Source organism: Orbicella faveolata, unplaced genomic scaffold, assembly GCF_042242905.1.
Source record: "Orbicella faveolata isolate gen_17 unplaced genomic scaffold, um_ofav_v1 contig_48, whole genome shotgun sequence".
Lineage (NCBI taxonomy): Eukaryota > Metazoa > Cnidaria > Anthozoa > Scleractinia > Merulinidae > Orbicella > Orbicella faveolata.
This window is the reverse complement of record NW_028301578.1, coordinates 11,929,781-11,943,719: the sequence shown is the minus strand read 5'-3', so window position 1 is coordinate 11,943,719 and position 13,939 is coordinate 11,929,781. Positions and strand designations below refer to the sequence as shown.

General features: G+C 38.7%; 1 protein-coding gene and 1 long non-coding RNA gene across 2 annotated transcripts; both read left to right on the top strand.

Annotated features, from left to right (window-relative positions):
- Positions 1–589: 589 nt before the first annotated feature.
- Positions 590–1,777, top strand: LOC149096558 (uncharacterized). The gene is made up of 3 exons (XR_016204532.1): positions 590–1,002; positions 1,128–1,202; positions 1,716–1,777. It is a non-coding gene; the product is annotated as an uncharacterized LOC149096558 (long non-coding RNA).
- Positions 1,778–2,783: 1,006 nt separating this feature from the next.
- LOC149096557 (uncharacterized) lies at positions 2,784–8,427 on the top strand. The gene is made up of 2 exons (XM_089281064.1): positions 2,784–7,257; positions 7,987–8,427. The coding sequence occupies exon 1, from the start codon at positions 3,207–3,209 to the stop codon at positions 7,254–7,256; it is 4,050 nt and encodes a 1,349-aa protein (XP_089137190.1). The 5' UTR covers positions 2,784–3,206; the 3' UTR covers position 7,257; positions 7,987–8,427.
- The last annotated feature ends 5,512 nt before the right edge of the window (positions 8,428–13,939 follow it).

The following is a 13,939-nucleotide window of genomic DNA, read 5'->3' as shown; positions in this document are numbered from 1 at the left end:
TTTCCCATTTTAAAAGGACGGCCATTTTTGTACATGAGTAAATTGTAAGTGCTCAAGATCAAATTATAAACTCGGCAAATTCGATAAGCCTTGTAAGCATTACACAATGATATACTCGAGTGGAAAAGTAAATTCAATCTTATATGTTCCAGCCGAACTAAACATTGTGAACTAAACATTGTTCTTTGACTCTTTAAACTGACAAAGTAAAAATAAGGGAATTAGAGTTCTTTCTTGCCAACGTCTAGCAATGCGCTTTTAGTTTAGCTGCTTGTGGTTAAAGGTTAAAACACGATGTAAAGCAAAACTGAACGAACCTTTGTTGCTTTTTCTTGCAGGGAAAGTTTCTCTTGTGGACATACCTGTTACGTTTATACATTTTCATACTCTGAACAGAAGTGAAGTGGTGAGTAGAACCTTGATTTTCACTTTCCTTTGTCTTAGTCACCTAACTCTGTCGTGACTAAATCTAAACAACTTTCGTGTCCATAGTTGACTGTGTTATTGGTTACTTCATAACAAAATGTTTTGACTCAATAAACAATAAAATTGTCAATGATAATCAACAATCATGTTTGACTGCGAATAACAATCGTTCAACGGTACGGTTTTTAATTGTAATATTTATCTTTGGGAATTCTAATAATATTCCGCCAATATTAGCTCTGTCATTTTTCGTATGCAAAATGTAGAATGAAAACGATAGTATTCACCTTTCAAAACATTCCAAAGAGTCTCCCCCATTACCGTCAGTTACAATGAACTAGCATTGTTTTTGAAGTTTTTAAGTTCAAAGTAAGCAATTAAAAAAAGCGGAACGTGACTGCGCAATACAGTGTAGAAGAAGTTACATATCGTCTAGCAATAATTCTTTTTTTGTCGTCACTGTACATTAAAAAAAACTAAACAGTACTAATACGTTGTTTTCCTTTCAAAGGAAGATCCCTTTTGCTGAACCAGATTGAGTTGGACGTCAATCGGATTTTGGCATCTCAAGAAACGGTAAGGACAGTCAGTTAACAGAAATGATGTAAGATGTCGTCTATTCGAGTCTCTCGTTAGATGGTTTTACTGTGAATTTACTGAGAGTATTTAATTAAGCACTAACGCACTTTTGTCCTTTCTAGGGGGAGACCCCTATTCCTGAGCAGATCGAGTGGGATCTCATTCTCATTCTCACATTCCACATAAAGGTTAGAAAAGTAAGTAGCTTTGGTCACTATCTGTATTCAGAGTAAATACGTGTTGTGCAGATAGAGGAAGATAGGGTTTGAATTTTCAGTGTAGAGTTTATACTTGAAACGTCCATCTTCGACGACTTTCAGTTTTGTCGGTTGATCAGTCCCCTGTGGTCTTGTCAAGTTTGTTTTGTTTTCCTTATTCGTTTTCTTTCAGTTTAACTTTGCAGTTCTGTCTTAGTCGGTCATCATTGTCACACAAGTGCATTTATCGTCGGCTGTAGCTTTTAGCTTCGCGCGTTAATCAGTGTCTGTAATTACAACTTTGCTCATCTACTTTCCTCAAGGAATTTTAAGTTTGATGCGTTTATCTTCATGCGATTTAATTTTTGGCATGGATTTCAGTTTTGTACGTCTGACATCCTTTGTACTTTTTTGTGTGTCTTAACAGTCGCGTGATGCTAAGGTGTAAAACATGGACATTTTAAAGAAATCCATGTCTAAATAAACCTGAGATAATATTTTTGTATGCTTCAGACAAAGTCGTCTTATACAGTGAAATTGTTGGCTCCTGTATTTTTTCCACGGAGCGAAAGAAAGGTGGTGAGTACAAGCTTGGTACCATTTCAATTTGATTAAGATTCATTAATAATAAGCAAAGGGAACGCTATGCAGTTGTCCCTTTTTCAACAAATTTTAACTCAATAGTAAGATAAGATTTATCGTAGTCTTTAATCATGTTTCACTGGCAGCACTTTTTTCAAAATAAAGTGCAGATTCATTTTCATTTTTCTAAAGATGTTTTTGATTTTCTGAAGACACTCGAAACATTGTTAAAAAATTCATATCATTTGTCGCCTTTTTCTTAGTCATTGTTAAGTCGAAAATGTATTAAAAAGATTCCAGTCCAAAAAAGGCCCAAGCTATGAATACAATAGTGTAATACTTAGGTCCTAATTATATCGAAAGAAAGTCGGGACTATATACCTAACCCAGAATGATTTGCATTTCACATTAAGAGTTTGAATTCTGCAACTTGAAACCTGAAGCAATTCAAGTTTAGTCTAAAATTCGATCAAATATATCTACCGAAACATAAACCATAATATTATTTATTCCTTTGTGTTATCTTGGAATAATGAACGCTCAACAAACGTTTCCGATGAATTCTTCTACTCGAGCTCGCAAGACTTCCGTACAACCATTTGACCAATTCTTAACAAAGAAGAATATTCCTTCGCCTGGCCCAAGTAACCCTAGGCTGTGAAAAAGAAACCGGCCAGAATTAAAAACCTTTCTTTTCCATTTTTCTTATTCGGTTCAATCTTGCCCGATATTAGTGCAAATTAAAATATTTTACAGTAAAAACCCGCATAAAAGAACAAGTGCTTTGGGGGTTCAGGCTGATTTTGTTCTAATATATCGGGTGTTTTCTGCAAAATCAGCCTGAAAATGTTCTTAGGGTGTTCTTAAATTTGTTTCTAAAAAATAAATACTGCATAGACTACTAACAGATGAAATCAATGTGTAAGCACAACATTTTAATTCATTAATGGATTTCATGTCAGCATGCTGTGTCTGCAGCAATTAATAAAGAATGTTATTGACAGAAGGTAACAGTCATTTAGTTACATAAATTAGCCAAGTCCAAAAACAATTGCTAAATGTATCCTGGAAATTCCCATACCTGCTTATATAAGAACAATTTTCATCTTTCAGGTTGACTGTGTTCTTATGTATATGGTACATTTTGGACCAAATTTCAGCGTGAGTGTTTTTAATCCACTTGTTCTTTTATGCAGGTTTTTAGTGTATTCTCTTAAGCCATTTCTAAACTAAGTCAGGAACTCCTACCACTACAATCCCGTCTCAGTTCCACTAAGTTTGCGGAAACGTGTTGAATAGTTATAAATATAGTTTCTCATGACTTCACTGACAAATGAAGTCAAAGACAAATGCAATTAACAGACTTGGCGCCAAATTTGTTTTGACTGTAATTTTCATTTAGTCCTGACAGAAGTGTTTGACATGAACAACATGGACGAGGTTCTACAAGCCATCTTTATCGGCCTCTTACTTGCTTGCTTCCTTCTCAACACCAATCGAGTTGTAAAGAGCATCGAAATATGCAAGGAATGCTTGGTCATCTTGAAACACAAAGCAGGAATCAAAGACGATAAAATAGCCATATTATTCTACAAGAGGTTGTATTTGATATTGTCGAAGGCTTATTGTGCTATCCACAACACAAATGCCATAAAATATGCAGAAAAAATTCTCGAGATTTACCTAAGCTTCGATCTAGCAAAAAAGTATTTCCGTCAAAGCAAATACGCAGAAGCGAGAAAACTCTATGAGAAAACGCTACTAATCAGTACAGAAATCCGCGACAAAAAGGGAGAAGCCGCCTGTTACACAAATCTTGGAGCTGTGTATGGATCAGTTGGCGAGTATGACAAGGCGAGAGAACATCTTGAGAAATCACTTCTGATCGAAAAAGAAATCGGTGACAGAAATGGAGAAGCCGCCTGTTACGGAAATCTTGGAGCTGTGTATCATTCAGTTGGCGAGTATGACAAGGCGAGAGAACATTTTGAGAAATCACTTGTGATCGAAAAAGAAATCGGTGACAGAAATGGAGAAGCCACCTGTTACGGAAATCTTGGAGCTGTGTATCAATCAGTTGGCGAGTATGACAAGGCCAGAGAACATCTTGAGAAATCACTTGTGATCAAAAAAGAAAACGGTGACAGAAATGGAGAAGCCGCCTGTTACACAAATCTTGGAGCTGTGTATCGATCAGTTGGCGAGTATGACAAGGCCAGAGAACATTTTGAGAAATCACTTGTGATCACAAAAGAAATCGGTGACAGAAATGGAGAAGCCGCCTGTTACACAAATCTTGGAGCTGTGTATGGATCAGTTGGCGAGTATGACAAGGCGAGAGAACATCTTGAGAAATCACTTGTGATCACAAAAGAAATCGGTGACAGAAATGGAGAAGCCGCCTGTTACACAAATCTTGGAGCTGTGTATCGATCAGTTGGCGAGTATGACAAGGCGAGAGAACATCTTGAGAAATCACTTGTGATCACAAAAGAAATCGGTGACAAAAATACAGAAGCCACCTGTTATACAAGTCTTGGAGCTGTGTATGGATCAGTTTGCGAGTATGACAAGGCGAGAGAACATCTTGAGAAATCACTTGTGATCACAAAAGAAATCGGTGACAAAAATACAGAAGCCACCTGTTATACAAGTCTTGGAGCTGTGTATGGATCAGTTGGCGAGTATGACAAGGCGAGAGAACATCTTGAGAAATCACTTGTGATCAAAAAAGAAATCGGTGACAGAAATGGAGAAGCCGCCTGTTACACAAGTCTTGGAAACGTGTATGGATCAGTTGGCGAGTATGACAAGGCGAGAGAACATCTTGAGAAATCACTTGTGATCCACAAAGAAATCGGTGACAGAAATGGAGAAGCCGCCTGTTACACAAGTCTTGGAAACGTGTATCACTCAGTTGGCGAGTATGACAAGGCGAGAGAACATCTTGACAAATCACTTCTGATCGAAAAAGAAATCGGTGACAGAAATGGAGAAGCCGCCTGTTACACAAGTCTTGCAGGTGTGTATAAATCAGTTGGCGAGTATGACAAGGCGAGAGAACATCTTGAGAAATCACTTGTGATCGAAAAAGAAATCGGTGACAGAAATGGAGAAGCCGCCTGTTACGGAAATCTTGGAACTGTGTATGAATCAGTTGGCGAGTATGACAAGGCGAGAGAACATCTTGAGAAATCACTTGTGATCACAAAAGAAATCGGTGACAGAAAGGGAGAAGCGGCCTGTTACGGAATCCTTGGAGCTGTGTATGAATCAGTTGGCGAGTATGAAAAGGCTAAAGAACTTTGCGGGAAATCGCTTGCGATTCGAAAAAGAATCGGTGACCGAGATGGAGAAGCTGCCTGTTACGGAAACCTTGGACATGTGTATCGATTAGTTGGCGAGTATGACATGGCTAGAAAACATCTCGAAAAATCACTTGCGATCGCAAAAGAAATTGGCAACAGAAATGGAGAAGCCTCCAGCTACGTAATGCTTGGTTCTCTGTATCTATCAGTTGGCGAAGAACATCCGGCTAATGAACACTTTGAGACAGCATTGCTGATCAAAAGAAAAACTGGTGACAAGAAAGGGGTAATTTCGTGTTGCAATAGACTCGCTGCTTCATTTCTCTCGCTCGGTAAATATCCCACGGCTAACACTTATAATCAGGAAGCACTTATGATCGCATCACAAATTGGACACAAGGCTGAGAAAGCCGACTCTTTATTAATGCAAGGATATATCTTGTACTCAATTGGTGACCGTGTCAAAGCTAAAGAATATTGCGAAGAAGCAATTGCGATAAGTAAAGAAATTGGACACCGAGCAACAGAAGCCAATTGTTGCTTACTGTTAGGAAACGTTCTTTTCAAAGATGGGGAACATGTTAAGGCTGGAGAGCATTTTATGAAGTCGCGTCGGATAAGTGAAGACATCGCCGATATTGTAAAGCTTTTCCAATCGCTCTACGGACTAGCACGCTTAAGAGTGCAAGAAGGAGAGAATCAGGAAGCTATCTCCTACTTACTTGCTAGTATCGAAAAATGCGAGAAAATACGCGGCTCCCTACAAGATAACGATCAATGGAAGATATCGTTCTCGGACAGCAAGATTTCTCCCTACCGTAATCTCTGTACATTGCTTTGTAAAACCGAAAATCCCGAAGCAGCCTTGTATGTTTCAGAGCTTGGGAAGGCAAGGGCTTTGGCAGATTTAATGTCAGCTAAGTACTCTATGAGGAATCCAGTCTCCACTAATCCTCAAACGTGGTCCGGTATTGAAAGCATAATGGACAAAGAACTTAATTGTTCTTGTCTATACGTCTCCTATTCTTCTGACAGCATATATTTCTGGATACTTAAAAGAAGCGGAGTCAAACATTTCCGAAAGATCAAAGGAAGTGAAGCTATTGCTCACGAAGGATTTGCCCAGAATATGGAGGACTTTTTTGCCACCAAAAGCTTTAGAAGTTTTGACATGTCACCTAAGGACCTACGCAAGGATGTGTCTTTAAATGTCGTACAAGGGGAGTCAAAATCATACGAGGATGACAGCCATGAAGGTTTCCGATTTGGAAATGAAAGTAAAGAGAACCAAGGTCCAAAAATGAATCTTCCTCTGTGTTACAAACTAATCATCGCTCCTGTGGCTGACTTGCTTGACGGCTCGGAGATCATCATCGTTCCTGATCGTACTTTATACAACATTCCATTTACCGCATTGCCTGATGAAAGTGGAAAGACGCTATCCGAGACTTTCAAGATCCGCGTCGCCCCTTCTTTAACAACTCTCAGGCTCATCCATGACAGTCCAGCAGACTATCACAGCCAGACCGGTGCACTGATAGTGGGAAATCCTGATGTTGGCGAGGTGATTTTCAAAGGACGTCTTACGCCCGTTTCGCGACTGCCTAGTGCAGAAGAGGAAGCAAAGATGGTAGGAAGAAAGCTGGGTGTTGAGCCTTTACTAGGACAGCAGGCTACTAAACAGGCAGTACTTCAAGCGATGGAATCAGTGGCTCTGATACATTTGGCTGCTCACGGTGATGCAGAAAGAGGAGAAATTGCCCTGGCACCTTCTATTCGCATTCCTAACGGTATACCTCGAGAAGGACTCTACTTATTGACAATGTCGGACATTTCAAAGGTTAAACTGCGAGCTAAACTGGTAGTCCTTAGCTGTTGCCATAGTGCACGTGGAGAGATTAAGGCCGAGGGAGCGGTCGGAATTGCTAGAGCATTCCTAGGATCTGGCGCACGCTCAGTGTTGGTGTCACTGTGGGCCCTAGAAGACAGCTCAACAGAGAAGTTGATAAGTCATTTCTACGACCACCTTGTTCGTGGGGAAAGCGCTAGTGACTCTCTTCACCAGGCCATGAAGTGGATGAGATGTAACGGCTACTCTGACGTGAAGCAATGGGCGCCTTTTATACTGATTGGAGATAACGTGACCTTTAATTTTGCAAAGTAAGGTAAGATTACTTGAAAAAGTGGTTTTTTGTTTCCTAACAAAGGGTTCCTAGTCATTGTTCAGTATTTTGCCGAGGAGTTATCGATCAGGCTGAGTGGACATTTCAAAAAGAGTAAGGTGCAGCATATCTGATCATTTGATTACTATAGATTTTTGTTCTTCTCCAGCGGACATGGTGTTCTAATATAACTGACCTGCTTTCGATGAGAATAGAGACCATGAAATTACGCAATAACCTGAAATGCAACGTTTAGTGACCAAATTTCAGATATAAATCGTATTCAGCTGTAAATGGTACAATGAAACTTCCATGGTTCCCCGCTAAAGTCTGAATGACAATGATTTTATACTGCGTTTTATCAAACAAATAACGAAGCCACTACCATATTATTTTAATGGTGTCTTGTAATTGCGAAGTACATTTGAGAAATTTAGGAAGCACAAGCCACAAGGTAATGTCGTTCACATTTCTCAAGTGTTTTCAATTAATCGTAACGTTTTATGGGAAACTAATTTATTTCTTTGATTTATTCACTTTTTATATAGATTTAACGGTGGTGCCATGCATATGATAATACACGAAAAACACGATTATTTACGTGTTAGACAAATGTAGCTTTTCAGGGGATGAGCTAACGCTGTTTTTAGAAAACGTTCAACCGAGATTGACTGACGTAGCCGAACAAGCCTTTTTCATAGCTTTACACTTTGTTTGTTTGTTCTCTGTCAGCTGTCTTGGTTGAACTGAGTGACTAACCAGCGGAAACAAGTGAGAAAGACAAAGCACAATGACCTCAAAAGACAGTTTTCAAGCCAGTGGTGTATCTCACTTAGTAATGTAATTTGACCCTTTTAAACAGTTTGAATACCCTTTTAACCATTGATCATTCAGCAGCAGGATTCAAACTGGGATAAATGCTATGCAAAACGTTTCAACTTTTTGTTTAGTAGGTATTTTTGAAGCAAAAACTAGTTTTACTCACAAGTATGCAATGATTTACCAGAGCTATTACCTGCAAGTTGTTTTCAGTCAAAGAACAGTTGAAACGTGAGGTAGCTCAGAAGACTTTCCAGCACTTTCCAAGACTATGGTTTTGATAAGTCATTACAAGCACATTTGTCTGTTGATGCTATAATCATTGAGCCATAAAACTGCCCAATCATTGATGAACACGTTGTTATCATTTTCGTGATACTATAGGTTACCATAGCATCAGTATGACCTCTACTAAAGACACTCTTAATTTTAGCTTTTAGTACTTATATTTATTCGAAAATTAAAGGTAGCTCTGAGCCCCATGTACAGAATTTTTTTAAACTTTGCCAATAATTGCATCTTGTCCTTATCAAAATTCGATAATAAAGAATACATGGGTTTCACCGCGCCGGTTTTGAAATATAAATACCTAAAGCTAAAGTTAACGGTGTTTTCAGTCTATCGTACCTCTGCTATCGCGACCCAAATTGTCCTGTTGTATTTGTAGATAAGGCACCTAAAACGACCGACACTAAGTAACAATTGTTACCATGACTTAGAAAGAGAATATTATTCTCAGCAAATTAAGTTGGGTCGACAACGTAGTGTACAGGGCATTTCTTACGGAACCAGCTTTCAGAGTGAAAGAGCTTTAGGAAGTAAATTTTTTATCAATTATTAGAAGTCTTTAGAGGAAACATAAAAAGCCAAACAAATGTGAATTTAAATTTCTACTAAGAAATTGAAGTTGAATTGAAATTATTTTTAACAGTTAGGTTTGTAATTACATTTTGTAAATAGCTCGCCGGGAAGCGTTGACCCTTAGTTAAATATACATTAGGAAGTTAGGAGTTTTAAGTAATTATAAAGTAGTGTGAAGAACTATATCTGCGTGGCATTTATCGCGAAAACGTGATCATAAGGCTATTACTGTTAATTTAAAGGAATAATAAATTAAAATAAAACTCTAAAGAAGAGAAGTCCATTTATGTAAACTACTTCCCAGAATGAACAAAGCTCTTACTAGTGTGTAGCGATGCGGGATTCTCACTAAATTTCTGCGACGTTGAAATTGCGAACTAAAAAGGGGACAGTTTCGAAGGACAATGGCCTCTGGAAATTTTCATTTCGGATTCGAAATACCGTACACGGGGTAACAGTAAAAACACAAGTCTTTCCCTTTTGGCTACTGTTGCGTGAGTTATCCATGTTTTGTTTTATAATCTTAACAATTCGATTATTCCAGAGGGGAACAGTTCAGAAAAAAAGGGGAAAAGTTTGGTCTTAATCACATTGCACGTTCTCAGCCATTTCAATAAACCTGATCGTTTTCTAAGAACGCAAGTTGTCTAAAATTTTCCAGCCCAAAATTTCTTCATGCGAAATTAGGTTTTGAACGAAAAACGTGCTTTCATTGAAAACGAAAAAAACTTGTCTGGCTCGTGCATGATTGTTTGTTTTCATTGTAATGAATCAAAACCGCAACTTACTTTAGAAGACGTCATGATGACCTAAACTCATTGGGGAAATCCCCTCACTCTTATTAACAAAACCAGTTGTCTCATTGGTTACAGTCTGCTTCTCTTTTATTTGTCATTTCGGGTTATTGTTGGGAAGACGGCAACAAAGAAATGTACTCCGGCCTGTTGTTCGGTAGAAAAAGGTGATACGAGAGCGTTTTAGCTTGAGTGATAGAGGTTGTGCTCATTCACTATGGTTTCGCATTTCCACGTTTCTTGTTTAGTTACTGAAACACTCGCGCCATTTTCTCATCCAATCAGAAGTAAAGCCAATCAATCGTAACTAGCTCGCGCTCGTTTTCCCGCGCTTCACGCCAATCACGTGCTTAATGCAATATTTGATTGGTTTACTCGATCACCCGTGTCTTTTGTGATTGGTTACGTTAGCTTGGATTTTAAGAGTCAAATGAAAATCTCTCTGTGTAGAGCTGTTGACTAGAGTTAGCGCTTGCATCTTAACTATTTTAACTAGTATACGGGGAAACCACAAACTTCGGTTTTGCTGAATTAACCTCACCGCTCGGTCAATACAGGAAAACAGAAGACCGGACGTTCGAGGTTGATAAATAGCATATTATATGACAACTGATTTGGCCAAAATTTTTTGAAGAGGATGGGGTTAAAGTTCCTGTAAGCTTCCTTTTCTTCTCGTAAATGACTCCACGAGCTTGAAAAAAATTAGTGGTTCCGCGATGACAGATTAATTTCCGGTCTGAAATTTATCATTGGAGAGGTTAAGCATGACGTTAACGGCAGACGGCAAACGGCAAAGACAATTTCTGATTTTGAGTTCTTTTCTTCTAACCGTAAATAAAGCACACAAAAATGGAATAACGTCTCCTACTATTCATTGCAAATACAAATAATTTCACTCTACTGTACGCACAGCTGAAGAGAGACGGCAAAAGTTTCATTTTTGCCCTTTGCCGTTTGCCGTAAACGTCATGCTTAACCACTCTATCGGAAAACCAACTCTAACACTTGAAATCTGTTTCTTGAAAAAACTCGTAGAAACCTCGAGAAAAACTCGCAAACGAGCCTCTACGTTTCAACAGTATATAAACCCACAGAGTCATTCTACAGAAAAAAAGCAATCCTGTTGAAAAAAACTTGGACATTTTGAAATGAAAAATCCTAGTGATTAGCAATACTCGAGACTCATTCATCAGAAAAAAAGACAACTAGAATTCAGCAATAAATTTTGAGAGTCTCGCAAAAAAAAAAACCGGCTAACTTGAACTGTTTCATAAAACATTGAAACTTATGAAACGATGATATGTTTTTTCAGTAGTTCGAAATCTCAACAATTCAATTTGCATCTTCTCTTCAAATCTTTCTTTGTAATTGTTGTTTAATTCAAGAGAAAACATTCTAGCTGAACCTAACATTCTTGAGTAATTTATTTTACATATTTACAGATTTTCGGCTAAAAGTTGAATCTAACTTTCTATCTTACTTTGCTCCATCGTCTAGTACTCTCTTTAGTGTCCCCTCATCATTGTGTTTCCACCAAATCTTCAGTACATTGCTTTCAGTTTGTTCCAACTGAGTTTGTTCCAATTTTCAACTCCACTGAGCATTGCTTCCATTCTTCTCACTGTCACAAATCCTATAAGAAATAAACAGATTTGATGTTCCAAACTTCTTCAAGAAAATGTCACCGGAGCTTCACCCTCCAGCACAAAACGCATTCATATCGACAAAGGGTACAACATCTTCAAAAACACATTTACTTTTCATAACTTAACGTGAATGTTCAGTTCCTCCTCAAAGCATCCAGGAAATTTTGTATCGTCGCACAACTTCAAAAAAGCAATGATTTAAGTTCGACAAGAACAACAAACTATGAAATATCATAGCACCTCCCCACATTAATCGCCATGTGCGTACGATAATACCATTCTGTTAGAAGTTCCAGTATTCTTTCCCGACTTGTATAATAATTATAATGCCCACCATCCGCCCCACCTCTCCCCACTCTCTCCTTACACTTCCCCACAACGTCAAATAAAGCATGAATGTTCAAGAAAATCAAGACCACGTTTTGATTGGCTAGAAATGTTTACTTTAACCCGGTTTTACGACAGCTTTACCTACTACAGCTTGCTTGCTTGCTTACTAAACCTGTTCAATTCTGTGATCATTTCTATTAATTTAGATAACGTTGAATTTGATCAAGATCACATTTGTCCTTATGAAATCAGTAAATTTCAAGGAAAAAGGTAATGAGAATAAGGGCAATCATCAACCAGGGATACTGTCTCGATGCGACACTAAATTCTAAAAACTAGCATGGAAAGAAAATGTGTAACAACCAGTAGGGAGAGTTTAAATTTTTAGGTTTGAAGTGAAAATTAAAGAGTCAAGTTACCTGAGGTCATTATGTCATGGTACCATACAACGTTCCACTGCAATCGATATTTACTTTTTGTCGTCATCTCAAACAGGATTAAAAAGAGTAGTTAAGCAACTTATTTACTGTCTTTTCCCATATTATTTAAGAATGTACAAGTAGAAGGATTCAAATGCCATTTGGTAACCAAACTCCGCGACATCTTGGTTTCTCCAGAGCACGTGGTCTTACAGAGTTTGCCTGAAGCAAAGTTCTTGTGACAGGTTTTTGTGTTTTGTCACAGCTCCAAACGTAAACACCCGCTTAAACTGAAGCTTGGCGCTTCTTTGAAGCAATAGGCGAAGCCAAAGGTGGATTTCTACAAGTTTAAGTTTCAACATGGACGATTTACGAACGAACGAAATGAACGCGAGAAGAAAATTCATTGCATGATTTGCAATTCAAATTTTGCAAAGTTTGCAATCACGCGCCAAGTGGAATGCGCTTACCTGATTGGCTCGTCCTGTTATGTTTCTTATTGCAAGTGAGCGTGAGAAATCAAAATTGTCCTGTTGGAAAAGATATTTGGTTTTGAACAGTGAATTGTTTTCAAAAGAATACAAAGGTAACTTCGATTAGTTTTTCTCTTTAAAGCACACGGAAAGGGTGGGTATCAGCTTTCAAAGATTTGTTGTCGAGGGTGGGTTTGGGTAGGGCTCGATTAAGAGGAGCTTTTAGAAGGAAAAGAAGCACCTGCTTTTATTCCTGAATCAGCCATGCCGACGAATCTGAAAATAAAGAGATGATCATGTCTGATATGAATTTTAATGAGTAAAGAGGGAAAGGAATGAGGCTAGAAACACGCGTAGGAATGCATAGACGGTAAAAAAAGGAAAGAAAAAGTTCCAAAAGGTCTCAAAGACCTTCAGGTCAAAACACGTTTGTGACACACGAGTTAACGCGTGTGGATCCACACGGGATAAACAAAGATGTTACTCAAACTTAAAGTTGATCAGGTCAGAAACACTCCTATGAATGCAAAAACTGGAAAGAAGGGCAAAAAACTGCAAAAAGACTCAAACACGTTCAGAAGAACAAACAATAGACCAATTTCGATATATTAAAATTCAGCCTAACACAATAGACCTCAGTACAAGGCTCTGGGGAATAAACCCCACAAACTCTGTAGTTATTCCCCAGAACCTCGTGCTGAGGTCTATTGTTCAAGGCTGAATTTTAATATATCGAAATTGGTCTATTGGCACACACTGGTTACTGTGCGTTGATCAACATGGAGTGAAAGATGCTGTTCAAAAGCAAGGTTGATTTTGTCTGCAACATGCCTTAGTTGGAATGCGAAAAACCAAAAACAAAACTTCAAAATCAGGAAGAAAAAGCGCTTGTTACACACGTTAACGTTAACGTGCGTGGATCCAAAACGTTAGGAGATAAAACGCTTGGGACACAGGATCGTAGATTCAAAACGTTGAGAGAAAAACGCTTGACACATGGGTTAACACGCGTGGATCCAGAATGTAAGAAAGCTTCTGACGCGGTTCAACGCGCGTTAATCCAAAACGTCAGGAGAAAAATCTCACTTGTGACACACGAGTCAGCGCGCGTGTCTCCAGAGACACATTTTCCTCGTGCCAAGGGCCCGGCAGCTACGACGGATGGTAAGGCCAAACGTTCCCAGGCGTCCCTCTTTAGTCCGCGTTGCAAGCGTTCCCGTATAAAGAGCGTTTTCCGCATCCTGGCCAGGCGCAAATTGGGGCGAGAACAAAATACAATCGATTGTCGGATTTTTTGTTTCGCTTACGCCCCAGTTTTCGCGCAACCAGACTCAACGGGGCGC